Consider the following 13994-nt stretch of genomic DNA (forward strand, 5'->3'; position numbering starts at 1 on the left):
TCATTATTGCCTTGGACATAAGAGAGAAGCAAAGGGGGAGATGTACTGGGATGATGGTGTATCTAAAGGTAGCCTTTTATATGGTGCCATCACTTTGTTTCTCAGGAAAATTAGTTATGATAGGATACTCATAAAAGCATCACCTGCATTGTCATGGATGCTTATTTCTGTTGATTAAAATACATTTCTTTTAGAACTGAAAATATAGAAACAGTGTACTCAATATGATTTGTAGTTATAAGCAGTCAACCTGGTTCAATCTCTTGCACCCCTATGGCACCCCAAGCACTGAAAAGTGATCCCTGAGCACAGAGACAAAAGAAACCTTGATATTATGATCAACTATGCCAACTAAGTGATGAATTTTTAAAAATTTAAATTAAATAAAGTAATTCTTCAGATAACCCCTAAAGTAACATAATAAAAGAAAAAAATAGATATATTCTAAAAATTACTTAGCCAAGTGTAATTAACGAAAATAAACGTCAAATGATCCTATAGAATAACTTTACAATGAAATATATTATTATATTTAATTGAATTGAATGATTAAATTTAATTTAATGATTCTCCTCTCTTGGTACCATTATAAGTAACACATCATGCACTTTGTGAATACAGTTGTAAAAGACATGATAGTGGGGAAGTATCTTTGTGTAGTATGTTTTCCATCTATATTTCAAAGTAAGTAAGCCTAAAGTCTGTCATTATATAAATATCCCAACCTCAAATAAAATGAGCATGTGTTAATATTTAATGGTTGCCCAACTTGTTATTGTACTGAATGCAAGGAATATAAAAATGAATAAGACATATAGACACTGCCTTCTGAAGAAACATTTTGTCTAATAGTATTATGCGTGTGGATAAATAAAAATGCAAGTCAGAATGTTTCTTTTTAAATGCCTCAAGGTAGTATCACAAAGTGCTCTGGGGTTTCAGGAATGGGATCAGTGGGTTGAAGTAGTTTAGAAAACCTTAGTGAAGCTCTGATAAAGCAGATAAAACCCAATTTTTAGAACTGGGTAGAAAAGACCCTGTGGTACTTTGAAGTTGAATTCATGACTGCTCTATATCCCATAGTAAATTATATACCTCTTTCTTTTTTAGATGCTGTAACCAAAAAGCTTTATATTCTGTATGAGTTTTCTGTCACTTCTGTAAGTATTATTTTTGAGGAATGCACAGTGTATGTTCTTTTTGAGTTTTCTGTTTGCCATAGAGGCTTGGGTATATGCCTGATCTAACTGTGATGTCCAGAAAAGATGAAAGTTGGAATGAAAGTGTTAACCTGTATTCTATTTGTACAGAAAAAGATTGATGATGAACTTAATTGCTTTTTTTTGTTCTGGCAAAAGCCATTGGTTCTAAGTTTTACATAGCCAGGCATAGTTTTTAAGATGTCTGTGTGGGGTAGTCAATAGAAGAATCGTAAATTTTTAAGGTTCTTTTATAATCTTTCTTTCCAGTAGCTTAAGTGTGGAGGACAGGTATTAAGTGGTAGTTTTGAGAACTTGGAAACTATGTGAAAACATGGACAATCACATTCTTTAGCTCTAGTCCTCAGCAGAACTTAGAGGTGGAAAAAGAAAGAGAAACACAAAATAGGAAAATTCTAATTTGCTTTATTGTGCATAGGAAAATATATTGGGGTGGGTTCTCCTCTATCACATACTTTCATTTAAAAATTAACTTTTCACTTTGAGATAATTATAAGAGACCTATGAAGTTGTGAGAAATCATAGCTTCCCTTATACTCTACCCAAATTTCCTATTATTAATATATCGTAAAATAATAAAATTTTGCAATATGGATATTAGGATATACTAAACATTGCATCACTACCGAGTTTCCTAATGTTTCCTCTTCTATATTCTTTAGTTCCTAAATAACCCTTCTTACTCCAACTCATTCTTAGTATTTGAAACTGGTTTTGATTTTCCATAAGCCCAGTTTTTAAAAAAATATTATTTAAAAATCACATATCCTTTAACTTCAAGAAATAACTTTCCTTGCTCAACAAGATTACTTCAAAATTCATCCAATTTGCTGCTGTTAGCATTTTTTTAAAAATTTCTGTGCAGTTTTTAAAGATTTATATATTTACAATTTGTGTTGAACTGTGAACTCTTTTAACTTCAATATTTTTATTTACTTTTGGTTCGATTTTGGAACCCACACCCAGCAGGGCTCAGAAGCTTACTCCCTAACTGCTCAGGGAATCACTCTGGCCAGGGCTTGGGGGATTCATACGGAATGTAATATATGGAAACAAACTTGGTGGACCACTTTTAGGCAAACATCCTTACTACTTGCACTATCACTCTGGCCTCATAACCATGTATTTTTAAAAAGAATATCTGGGGTTATTTCCAGTTTGGGGGCTATTATTACAAATAAAAGAACTTATGAAAACATGGGGCAGGCTTTTATGGACCACAGATTTCTTTGACTAGTATCTGTGCTCACGTGTGCAATTGCTAGATTTTATGGAAATTGTATTTTGTTTTATAAGAAACTGCTAGATATGCATCCCTGAGTAATAGTCTCTGTATGAGACCAACCTGGGTTCGATCTCTGGAACTCCATATTGTCCCACCTGAACATGCCCAGGGTTAGCCCTGAGTACAGATATACGTGTCCCAAAACAAACAAAATTAAAACTGTATACTCATTTTTCATTGTGCAGCTGTACCAATTTAAATTTTTACTAGGAGCACACAAATAAACCCAGTTTTTCTCGCATCATTAACCAGCATTGATGTTTGTAGTTACTTTCTTATTGTGTTAGCCACTTCTGGTAGGATTTGTAATAGTACTATAAAAGCCAATATTAGTGTATTAATTTTATTTTACCAAATGTATAATGACATAGATCTATATTTGTGTGTAGATTTTCATCCTTGTTGCAAGTGTCTACTCAAAAATACTTTTTGCTCATTTTTTCTAATGGACTGGGTTAGCTTATTGTTTTATTCAATGTGAAGGTTTTTTATACAGTATACACTAATATTTTTGTAGGATATAAGATTTATCAATATTGTCTTTTCAGTCCTGTAGGCTTCTCTGTCAACCTTTCAATCAGAGTCTTTCACAGAAGAAAATTTTGTTTTTGTTTTTGTTTTTGAACCACACCTGGTTGTGCTCAGGCCTTACTCCTGGTAGCGCTTGGGGAACCAAAAGGGATTTTAGGGATCAAGCTGGATCAATGCATGCAGTGCATATGCTTCCCACTGGTACTTACTATTGCTCTGGCCTGAAAGTTGTTGATTTTAATTGTCCATATTTTATTATTAATTACTATTATTATTATTATCATCATCATCATCTTTTATGGACCATGCCAAGTCTAGATACCAAGTTTAATAAATCTCTCTAATGCTAAATCTTGATTTGGTTTTCATAATTGTTTCTTGAAATACTGGTATCTTTACCTTTTACTTTTAAGTATGTGAAACAATGTTTAGTTACTTTATAAGAAAGATGAGATTAGGTCAAGAAAACCCAACTTCAATCATATTTGTAATTAGGTGTTTAAATAAAGATATTTAAAAAAATAATTAAAGTTCTATTATTGTCCCTTGTTTCCAATGTTGTTGGTAGAAAGATTCACTTTTGTCACTTGAGGTTTTTTTTTTTGTGGAATGCTTAACATTTTATTCTGTTTTGTAATTAACTACTTTATTTACTCTATTTATTGATTGATTGATATTTTTTCCTCAGATGTTTCTTTCTAATGAATTGGACCATTACATAATGTTATTTTAATAAATAATATCTCTATTCAAGCACCTTGATTACAAACATGATTGTAGTTGGGTTTCAGTCATAAAAAAGAACACCCCCTTCACCAGAGCAACATTCCCATAATCATTGTCCTCCAATCCTCCCTACCCTAACACACCCCCTCCTGTATTCAAGACAAGCATTCTACTTCTCTCATTCCTTAACATTGTCACCATAGTAGTCAGTGTTGTTATTTCTCTAGCTGCCCTCGTCACTTTTTGTAGTGAGCTTCATATCATGAGCTGGTCCCCTCCAGCCCTCATTTCTATTATCTCTGGGCATTATTACAATAATGTCTTTTATTTTTTCTTAAACTCGTAGCTGAGTGAGACTATTCTGTATCTATCTCTCTCCCTCTGACTTATTTCACTCAACATAATAAATCCCATGTACGTTCATGTATAGGACCTTTTCATGACTTCATCCTCCTTATGGCTGCATAATATTCCATTGTGTATACAGTATGTACCTCAGTTTCATTAGTCATTCATCTCTTGAAAGGCATCTGTGTTGTTTCCAGATTCTCCCTATTTTAAATAGCACAGCAATGAATATAGGTGTGAGGAAGGCCTTTTTGTATTGTGTTTTGTGATCCTAGGGTATATCGCTAGAAGTGGTATAGCTGGATCACATGGGGGGCTCAATATCCAATTTTTTGAAGAATCTCCATATTGTTTTCCTTAAAGGCTGGACCAGACAGCATTCCCACCAGCAGTGAATGGGAGTTCCTTTTCCCCCACATCCCCACCAGCACCAATTGTTTCTTGTTCTTTTTGATGTGTGCTAGTTTCTGTGACAAGAGATGGTACCTAATTGTTGTTTTATTTTTTTGGTTGTTGTTTTTTTGTGCATCTCCCTGATGAATAGGCAAGTGGAGATTTTTTTTTTCATGTGTTCTTTTGGCCATTTGTTATTTCTTCTTTGAAGAAGTGGTCTGTTCATATCGTCTCCCCATTTTTTGATGGTGTTAGATTATTTTTTCTTGTTAAGTTCTGAGTACCTTTCATATTTTTGATATTTAGCCCCGTATCTGGTGGGTTTTGGGTGAATAGTTTCTCTCTCCCATTCTGTAGGTATCTTTTGTATCCTAGGCACTAATTTTCTTTGAGGTGCAGAGCTTCTCAGCTTAATATAGTTCTATCTGTTTATCTTGGCTTCTACTTGTTTGAGAGTGCTGTTTCCTCCTGAAGATGCCTTTAGTCTCAATGTCATGGAGTGTTTTACCTACATGTTGTTCTATATATCTTATGGTTTCAGGCCTGATATTCAGGTCTTTTAATCCATTTGGATTTTGACCTATTGCTTGGTGTTAGCTGGAGGTTTGAGTGTTTTGCAAGTGGTCTGACCAGTTGTGCCAACACCACTTGTTGAAGAGGCTTTCCTTGCTTCATTTTGCATTTATTGCCCCTTAATTAATTGATTGATTGATTGATTTTTCTATCTGGGAACATTCTCTGAATACTCAAGTCTATTCCACTGATCTGGGGCCTGTCTTTATTCCAATAAAACTGCTATTTTAATGACCTATAGCTTTGTAATACAATTTAAAGTTGTGGAAAATTATGCCTCCAATATACCTTTTCCCAAAGGTTGCTCTAGCTATTCACAGGTGTTATTGCTCCAAATGAATTTCAGGAGTGTTTAATCCACTTCTTTAAAGAATGCCATGTGTATTTTTAGAGAGATTGCAATAATTCTCTACAATGCATTGGGAAGTATTGCCATTTTAATTATGTAATCCTACCAATCCATGAGGCAGGGTATGTGTCTTCATTTTTGTTTGTCCTCTTTTATTCTTTGAAGCAGGAGTCATGGTGTATGACCTTGATAAAGCGTTGGATCCTATTTGCCGGGGTTGTGTTGAGGATCTTTGCATATGTGCTCATCAGGGATATTGGTTTGTAATTTTCTTTTTTTGTCAGCATCTCCATCTGATTTTGATATCAAGGTGATGTTAGCTTTATAAAAACTATTTGGAAGTGGGCCCGGAGAGATAGCACAGCGGCGTTTGCCTTGCAAGCAGCCAATCCAGGACCAAAGGTGGTTGGTTCAAATCCCGGTGTCCCATATGGTCCCCGTGCCTGTCAGGAGCTATTTCTGAGCAGACAGCCAGGAGTAACCCTGAGCAAAGCCGGGTGTGGCCCAAAACCAAAAAAAAAAAAAAAAAAAAAAAAAAAAAAAAAAACTATTTGGAAGTGTTCCTGTTTTCTTCAATTTCATGAAAGAGCCCAGAAAAGCATTCGCAGTAGTTCCTCTTAAAAGTTTTGAAAGAATTCATTAGTAAATTCATCTGAGTTTGAGCTTTTGTTTTTGGGAAGACTTTTGATTACCATTTTAATTTCCTCGGTAGTATGGGTCTGTTTAAATATACTAGATCATCCTGGTTTAACCAGAATTTACTCATTTCTCCCACATCCTCATGTTTTGTGGCATAGAGTTTCTCAAGTAGTCTCTGACTACCCTTAGAATCTTTGCAGACTCTCTAGTGATCTCCCCCTTTTCATGTCTAATCCAGTTTATTAAGTTTCTCTCTCTCTGTTTCTTTGTGAGTTTTGCTAGTGTTTTATCAATCTTGTTTATTTTTTCAAAGAACCAACTTTTGCTTTTGTTGATCTTTTGGATTGTTTTATTGATTTCCACTTCATTGATTTCTGCTCTAAGCTTTGTTATATCCTTCTGCCTATCTATTTTTGGTTTCTTTTGTTAATTATTATAAACTGTGTCATGAAGCTTTTTATATAGGTTCCTTCTTCCTTTCTGATGTGGTGCTAGCAAGGCAATAGATTTTCCTCTTAATATTGCTTTTGCTGTGTCCCATAATTCTGGTAATTTGTTTCTTCATTGTCATTTGTTTCCAGGAATGTTTTTGATTTCTCTTTGATTTTTATCTCTTACCCAACTGTTTGTTCAGTAATGAGCTGTTTATTTTCCAGGTGTTAAAGTTTTTTCTTCTGTGTCCATCTGTAGTTCAACTCTAATTGCAGTGCCTTGATCTGAAGAAGGTAGTCTATACAATATTTATCTCTCGATTTTATGGAGATATGTATTATGGGCCCAGCATATGGTCTATTCTGGAGAATGACCCATGTGCGTTGGAGAAGAATGTGTAATCCAGTTTTCTGGGGATGGAGTGCCCTATATATATCTACTAGTCCACTTTCTTTCATTTATCTTTTCAAAGCTAGTATATTCTTGTTAGATTTCACCCTATCAAGGGGGGACAGTGCAGTATTGAGGTCTCGCACTATTATTGTGTTGCTATTAATATCTTCTTTCAGATTTGTCAACAACAGTATTAAATATTTTGCTGATCCCTCATTGGATGCATATATATTTATTACAAATATGATTAGCATTTTGATTAGTACAAAATGACCATCTATGTCCCTTATAACTTTCTGAGTCTAAAGTTTGTGTCATCTGATATTAATATGGTTACTCCAGCTTTTTTGGGGGGTTGCTTTGCTTAGATGATTTTCCTCCAGCCTTTGATTTTGAGTTTATGTTTGTTCTGACTATTCCAAGGTGTTTCTTGTAGGCAGCAAAACGTTGGATTCAACTTTTTGATTCATTTTGCCACTCTGTGTCTCTTAAATGGTGCATTTAGTTCACTGACATTGAGAGAGATAATTGTCATGGGATTTAGTGTCCTATTTGTGTAGAAATTTGTGTGCCTATTGGTCTGTGTTGTCAGTTTTACTTTTAAGGCTGGTTTTGAGTCTGTAAACTTTTCTGAATTGTTGTTTATCTGTGAAGATAGTATACTTCCTTCAAACCTGAAAGTGAGTCTGGCTGAGTGCAGTATTCTAGATGAAGTATTCATTTTATTGAGTTTTGTCACTATATCCAACCCACTGCCTTTTGGCCCTTGAGGTTTCTTGTTACAGGTCTGCTGTAAATCTTAAGAATGCTCCTTTGAATGTAATTTCCCTTTTTGATCTTGCTGCTTTCAGTATTGTATCCCTATCTGTGGGATTTGTCATAGTCACTAGGATGTGTCTTGGTGTCCTTCTCTTTGGATCTCTTTTAGATGGTACTCTTTGGGCATGCATTTTATTTTGGTGCATTTATTTTAAAATTAAATAAAAATTTAAAAATTTACTGGTAAATGTAAATTAAATAAGAATCCAAATTGGGGCCTGAGAGATAGCTCTGTAGGACATTTGCCTTGCATGCAGCCAACTTGGGACAGACCCAGTTCAATTGCTGGCATCCCATATAGTCCCCCGAGCTTACCAGGAGTGATTTCTGAGCATAGAGCCAGGTGTAATCCCTGAGCATTGTCGAGTGTGGCTCAAAAAACCAATTAATAAATAAATAAACTGCAAAAAAAAAAGAATCAAAATTACTTGAACATTGTTTTATATATATATTTTTGTCTATACATTTGTGTACATAAGTACTGTCTTTATGTTTGTCTCACTGAGCTCATTTTGTCTGTGAAAGTTCTCTGATGTCAAATACATATTTTCTAACTAATGAGTCAATGAATTACCAGTGACTTAATGCTTATAAGTAAACATCGTAGATAGTTAACAGATGTAGACTGGCTAAGAATTAGAAAAATTCCTAGGTACAATTACCCTGGTACTTATCTCAGAAAGATGTTGGATAGTATTTGGACACAGAAAAGTAATTAAACTTTGTTTTCTTTCCAGAACCATTTAAAAGCAAATACTATACATAATAATTATACAAGTAGTTCCAACCTCATGTTTACAGACATCAAAATCTTGGGAATGGACAAGAAACCTGATAATTTTACCATCTTGTATAACAACAAATCCACCTCCATCTCAACTTTTATCTACAATGCTTCAGCAAAGGTGGGTATGGTTCCAACTTGCAGAAGCCTTGTGGAAATTCCTGTCTGAGATCCCAATAACTAGATTTTTCTTTGTTTTAACTTTGGGCAACCTCAGATACAATACTTGCTGAGAAGTCCCATGTGCAGAAAGGTTTGAAAAAAAGACACACACAAACAAGCCCACCCTCCACACACAAACATGTAGCCCTGATCTCTACATACATTATGGTTATATTGTAGATAGTGTTTGGGGACTCTGGGGGAGAAAACAGCTTGTTGGGAAAATTTCAAACTAGACATTTGATCCCAAACATGATAAAAGATAATTATCCAATACACTGACCTTCATTCTGAAAATTTATAATTGTGTTATATCCTTTAACTTAAAGAATCTGAGACACAATTTGTATGTCTTCACATTTTTAACTATTTTGTTATAGAGGACAACAATTGAATAAAACACAAAGGCTAATTTGATTGTGCTACTATATAATTATTTTCTTACATGATAGTCTTTAAAAAGAGCTATCAGTTGTTGGTTTGGATATCTCAAGCATCTAGAAATTCATTCTTTCTTAAGTTTCCATTTGACAGCAGATAGTGCAAAGGATGAACTCTTACTAGGATTGTGAAAAGATGAACTATTACTAGGATTAGCAGAATGAGTTTTTAATTTCTTTCTCTACCATCCCCTACCAGGAATTTTTGAAAAAAGTATTCAGATGATCTCTGAACCTCAACTTGTAAAATGGAGTAATTATTCACAGCATAGGGCTATCTTTGAGAAATATAAATGCTAAATAAGGCTTAACTGTTATTATTACTTATACTATAATGCAATGTATCAGCAGCACTCTATAAGACTATTGGGTATGATAATGATAGCTCTACTTGGGATCTGAACTCCTTAAGTCAAATATGTCTCCATTCTATAGTCTATGGTGACTCCACAGAATGAGAAAGGTCAGAAATAAGTGAAACATCTGCTCCTTACAATGAAAAGGAGACTCAGAAAACAAGCTAGTATATCATGGCAAAGGGAAATCCAGGAAAGGACTAACCCATCACTACCCATTCTGACTTACAGACTTTCAGGGAAAGCACCATATCCAGGAATAACTAGATGACCTAGATCACCTAGTTTACCTAGATTTTGCTTCTCTTTCCTCAGGTGGTGGATATTCAGAATATCACAGGACTGGATCTGGGAACAAATTTTTCCATTGAGTGGAAGTTTACAGTTAATGACCTGGAGAAGTTTAACTGCTTCCCTGAAGACCCCAATGTCCTCCCAGGACAGTTGCAAAGAATCGGGGGTGCCTTTGGGAGGTAAAAAGCATAAGCATATTTCCCCAAGAGGGACAAAAAGTTACAAAAGAAAAAAATAATTAGAAAACATTGTATAAAAACTATATATTTAATAGTGGTACTTCGTTGTGCTAACTGGTATATTAAGTTATCATCTTAGTTGGTAGGTAGTTTTCTTCTAGTTTGGGGGATATATCCAGGGATGGTCAGTATGTTGCTTACAAGGCCAAAAATGGTGCTGGGCTGAAATCTGGGTTGTGTCATGCAAGAAATTGAAGAATATAATTTCATTCTGTGACTCCATTACAGCATTGAAAATCCAGCTGAATAAGATGGCAATTATAGATTGTGTATGCACTCTATATTGAGGTTTTTTTTTTGGACTATTGACTATTTGACTATGTGGCATAGAGAGGTGATACTTTAAAAATAAAAAAAAACATTGAAGAAATTAGTCTTTTTCTCATTATAATAGTTTAGTTATCAGTATAGGGCAGCAAAACACTCAGAGATGCAGGAATTCAGGAAGCCTTTTCATATTTCTAACAAGTTCCCAATAATAAAGTGCATGATATGACCAATTTCAGTATATAGAAGCTTGAACTGTGACATGCAACTGACTGAATTATCCTTATTAATTCTAGGAGACAAATGTCCCTGGCATGCCTATATGCTACTATAACAAACTTCCTCCTCCCCCTTAGAAGGGACATCTGTGTGTGTGCATATGTGTGAAATGAATGCACCATTTGCTAGAACATTTATAACAACATACCATACACTTGTGACCTTGAACAACAGAAGTGGATTATCTCAGAGCTAGAACTATGAGCTCAATAGGCCAAGCTAAGAGTGCTGGTTTATTTGAAGACTATGAAATGAAAATTGGTTCCATATCTCTCTCCTAATTTCTAGTAGTTTGGTGACAATTTTATGTTTCTGGTTTATTAGAATTTCACTCTGATTTCTACTTCATCTTCATGTAGGTTTTTCATTTTGTGTATGTGCTTCTTAGATAAAATTCAATGTTTAATATGGATTGTTAAATCCATAAAAGACTTGACAATAAACTTGACAATAAACAAAGAAACTTAACTTATAAATAAACTAATCCAACTGAAGCTACATTCTCAGATACCAGAGGTTAGGACTAAATATCTTTGCATAAGGAAATATAATTCAACCTATAATAATGTGCATGATATAATAATCTTATGACCAAATTCAATAGGTAGAAACTTGAACTGTTGCATACAATTGACTGGATTATCCTTATTCTAGGAGACAAAAGTCCCTGGAGTGCCCATATGCTACTATGACACCATCCCTAATTATGCAGCCAGTAACATTCAGTATCTGTCTACGGGCATCACAATGCAACTTACTTACCTTCCCCCTGAATCAATACCAAGACTATCACCATCCCCACCATCATCACAGGGTGTGCCGCCTCCACCTGCAGCTGCAGTATCTGGTCCTCTCTCTGCAGAGGTCAGCGTCCTCAATGTGAAGGTGACCTACCACACTGAAGCATAGCTACAGTTCAAGGTAAGCTTTGGGTTGCAATTTCTAACCTTATGGAAAGCAATATTCATGTATAACTGTAAGTGAAGGAAGAGAAGTCATTGAAACATCTTATTTTTTTATTTTTATTTAAAAAACGCATCACATAGTTAACATAATGAACATAATACATTTGTTTCAAGATGACAAAAAGAAAAGTTATTAAAAATAGAAAGAAAAACTAAAAAAGTATAATGGAAGAAAAAGAAGAAGATAAAGTTCAGTAGCAAGTATATTTGTGAAAATTATTGTATCTCTAATTAAGTCATTAATACAATAGCAAAAGGTTTAGTAAGATCTTTTCTGAAAGATAACAAATTACAATAAAAAGGTGTATGTGTGTGTGGCAGTTTTTGTTGTTTACATAGGCACAGCAAAATATGGGAGAAATTAAAAGGAAAAACCTGTGGCCTAAAAACAGAGAGACCTTACCCATGAAGTATTTTGCCATAAGACCAACTCCAGGCTCCAGACATACTCGGTTGTCCAATCCCAAAGTCTTTCTCTGTGATCCCAGTAAAAGCTCTTCACAATCACAGTTGTTGCTGTCAGGTTTCTGTACTTAGAAATCATGGTTTCTGTATAGATCCTATATTAAAGTCAGGGTGACACAGAGAGTCTTCTGGTTTCATCTCATCATCAGGTGGCAATGCAATGAACGCTACCCTGAAAGAAGGTTGTTGCTATTACCTAGTCATCAGGGTGTCATAAGAACTTTCTCTGGAGTAAGTCAATGCCAAGGCAGCAGTTGAGCCTTCTCTGGTAGAAGTCTGATTCCTGGTTATGATGTAGAAAACCATGGTTGTGAAACATCCTTTTCAAATATTTCATTTTACAGTTTATGCCAGAGAGGTTAATTTCAAAACTTAGGGGACTTAATTAGCTAGAACAGAACATAAAAATCAACAATATTTATCATTTTTTACATTAATAAGTACTCTATATCACTAACAGCCCTATGAACCGTTACAGCCCAGAGGGAAAATGTGCCTGGGAAATCTATGGTGTTAGCCCACTTTTATCACTAAAGTTCTATTTCTGGCAGTGATTTTTGTTTTTGGGTCACACCCGGCAGCACTCAGGGGTTATTCCTGGCTCTACACTCAGAAATCGCTCCTGGCAGGCTTGGGGGACCATATGGAATGTCGAGATTCGAACTACCATCCTTCTGCATCTAAGACAAAAGCCCTACCGCTATGCTATCTCTTCAGCCCCCTAAGGCAGTGATTTTTAACTTTAGCATTCAACAGAGCCCCCTGTAGAACTTTTTACAACTTATAGAAAGCTTAGGCCTCACCCCTAAAGTCTTCATTCTGAGAATTTTCATTTATAGAATGTCCCCAGGTAATGCTGTAGCTGTGGCTAAACTTTTCACAATGTTTTGAGACTCCTTTTTTAATGGAAATTCAATGTGAATCATTTTTGTCTAATGTGATCAATGCGGTATTGACATATTTTAAAATGATCAAATGGGATTGATGTTAGTGGCATTTTCTTTAATCATTTTGCTAAATGATGATCACTTCAGAATGTACACCAAGTACAAAGATGAAACATATTTTGATGCTCTGAATCACAGTGAGATTTCCGATTCAAGTATTTCACACTTACAGAACTTCTAACTCAAACTTCCACATTTTAAGTGCTTATTGAACACGAAAGGCTGATGGATATTGCTTTGGATAGCTCAGGCCTAAATAATGCTTTACACAGTTTACTTTGATGAATAACTTTAGGGTGCTATTATGAAAATGAAAGAATCATATTTAGGAAGTTAGGAAGTCTGTTCAGTTTTCTAACAAGTTCCCAAAGACTATGGGAAGCACAAATTTAAGATGGCCTTAATGTAATGTGTGGGTACATACCACTTAAGGAAAAGGTTTATAGAGCAAAATGGTAATGCTTTGTTGTAGAATAACAGCCCTGGATGGGACTGGATGGCTATGGGATGGATGGAGATGGAGGGTGTGAGGACTTTCTCTGCAGGCCTAGGCCACATGTCTGCAACCCCCTCCAGCTGGCGGGGTCTGAGGGTTCAGGGTAGCCACGAGGAAAAAAAACTCATAACAATCAGGTTTCAGGAGACTACAGCTTTATTCAGTGGAAGAAGGCTGAAGAATGAGTCCAAGCCTTCCTCAGACCCTTGTTTTTATTGACAAGAATCAGGTACCACCCTAGGGTGGCAGCAGAATACCAAGTAAGGAATAATCCAACATACTATCACCAGGTCACATGCTAGGGTGGGGCACAATTATTGATTAGGGTAGGATCAGTAACACAATACTTTGTCATTTTCCTTGTCATTTACCAACTATAAATTCTGTAGGCAGGTAGAAATACCTGGTAGTGTCAAAAAAATCTCTAAAAATGAAAAACTGCAACACCCAGGGGTCAGAGTGATAGTACAGTCTGATGTGAAGTATTTCTTTGCACACAGTGATCTGTATTTGATACCTGTCATTACATATGGTCTCCAAAGCATGAACAAGAGTGATCCCTGAGCAAGTCAGGAGTAAGCTTGACTATTTC

The 13994-nt window shown here is 35.3% G+C and overlaps 1 protein-coding gene across 1 annotated transcript in view; it reads left to right on the forward strand.

The window, feature by feature from the left end:
- Nucleotides 1–13994, forward strand: part of MGAM (maltase-glucoamylase) — a 166137-nt gene that overhangs the window by 123701 nt on the left and 28442 nt on the right. Inside the window, 7 exon segments of the mRNA XM_049784114.1 lie at nucleotides 1–15; nucleotides 18–68; nucleotides 1111–1160; nucleotides 8446–8613; nucleotides 9766–9923; nucleotides 10547–10619; nucleotides 11184–11414. The exon segment at nucleotides 1–15 is cut by the window's left edge and continues 20 nt beyond it. Coding sequence (XP_049640071.1) covers nucleotides 1–15; nucleotides 18–68; nucleotides 1111–1160; nucleotides 8446–8613; nucleotides 9766–9923; nucleotides 10547–10619; nucleotides 11184–11414 — 746 coding nt within the window.

The sequence above is a fragment of the Suncus etruscus genome, chromosome 1 (assembly GCF_024139225.1).
Source record: "Suncus etruscus isolate mSunEtr1 chromosome 1, mSunEtr1.pri.cur, whole genome shotgun sequence".
Taxonomy (NCBI): Eukaryota; Metazoa; Chordata; class Mammalia; order Eulipotyphla; family Soricidae; genus Suncus; species Suncus etruscus.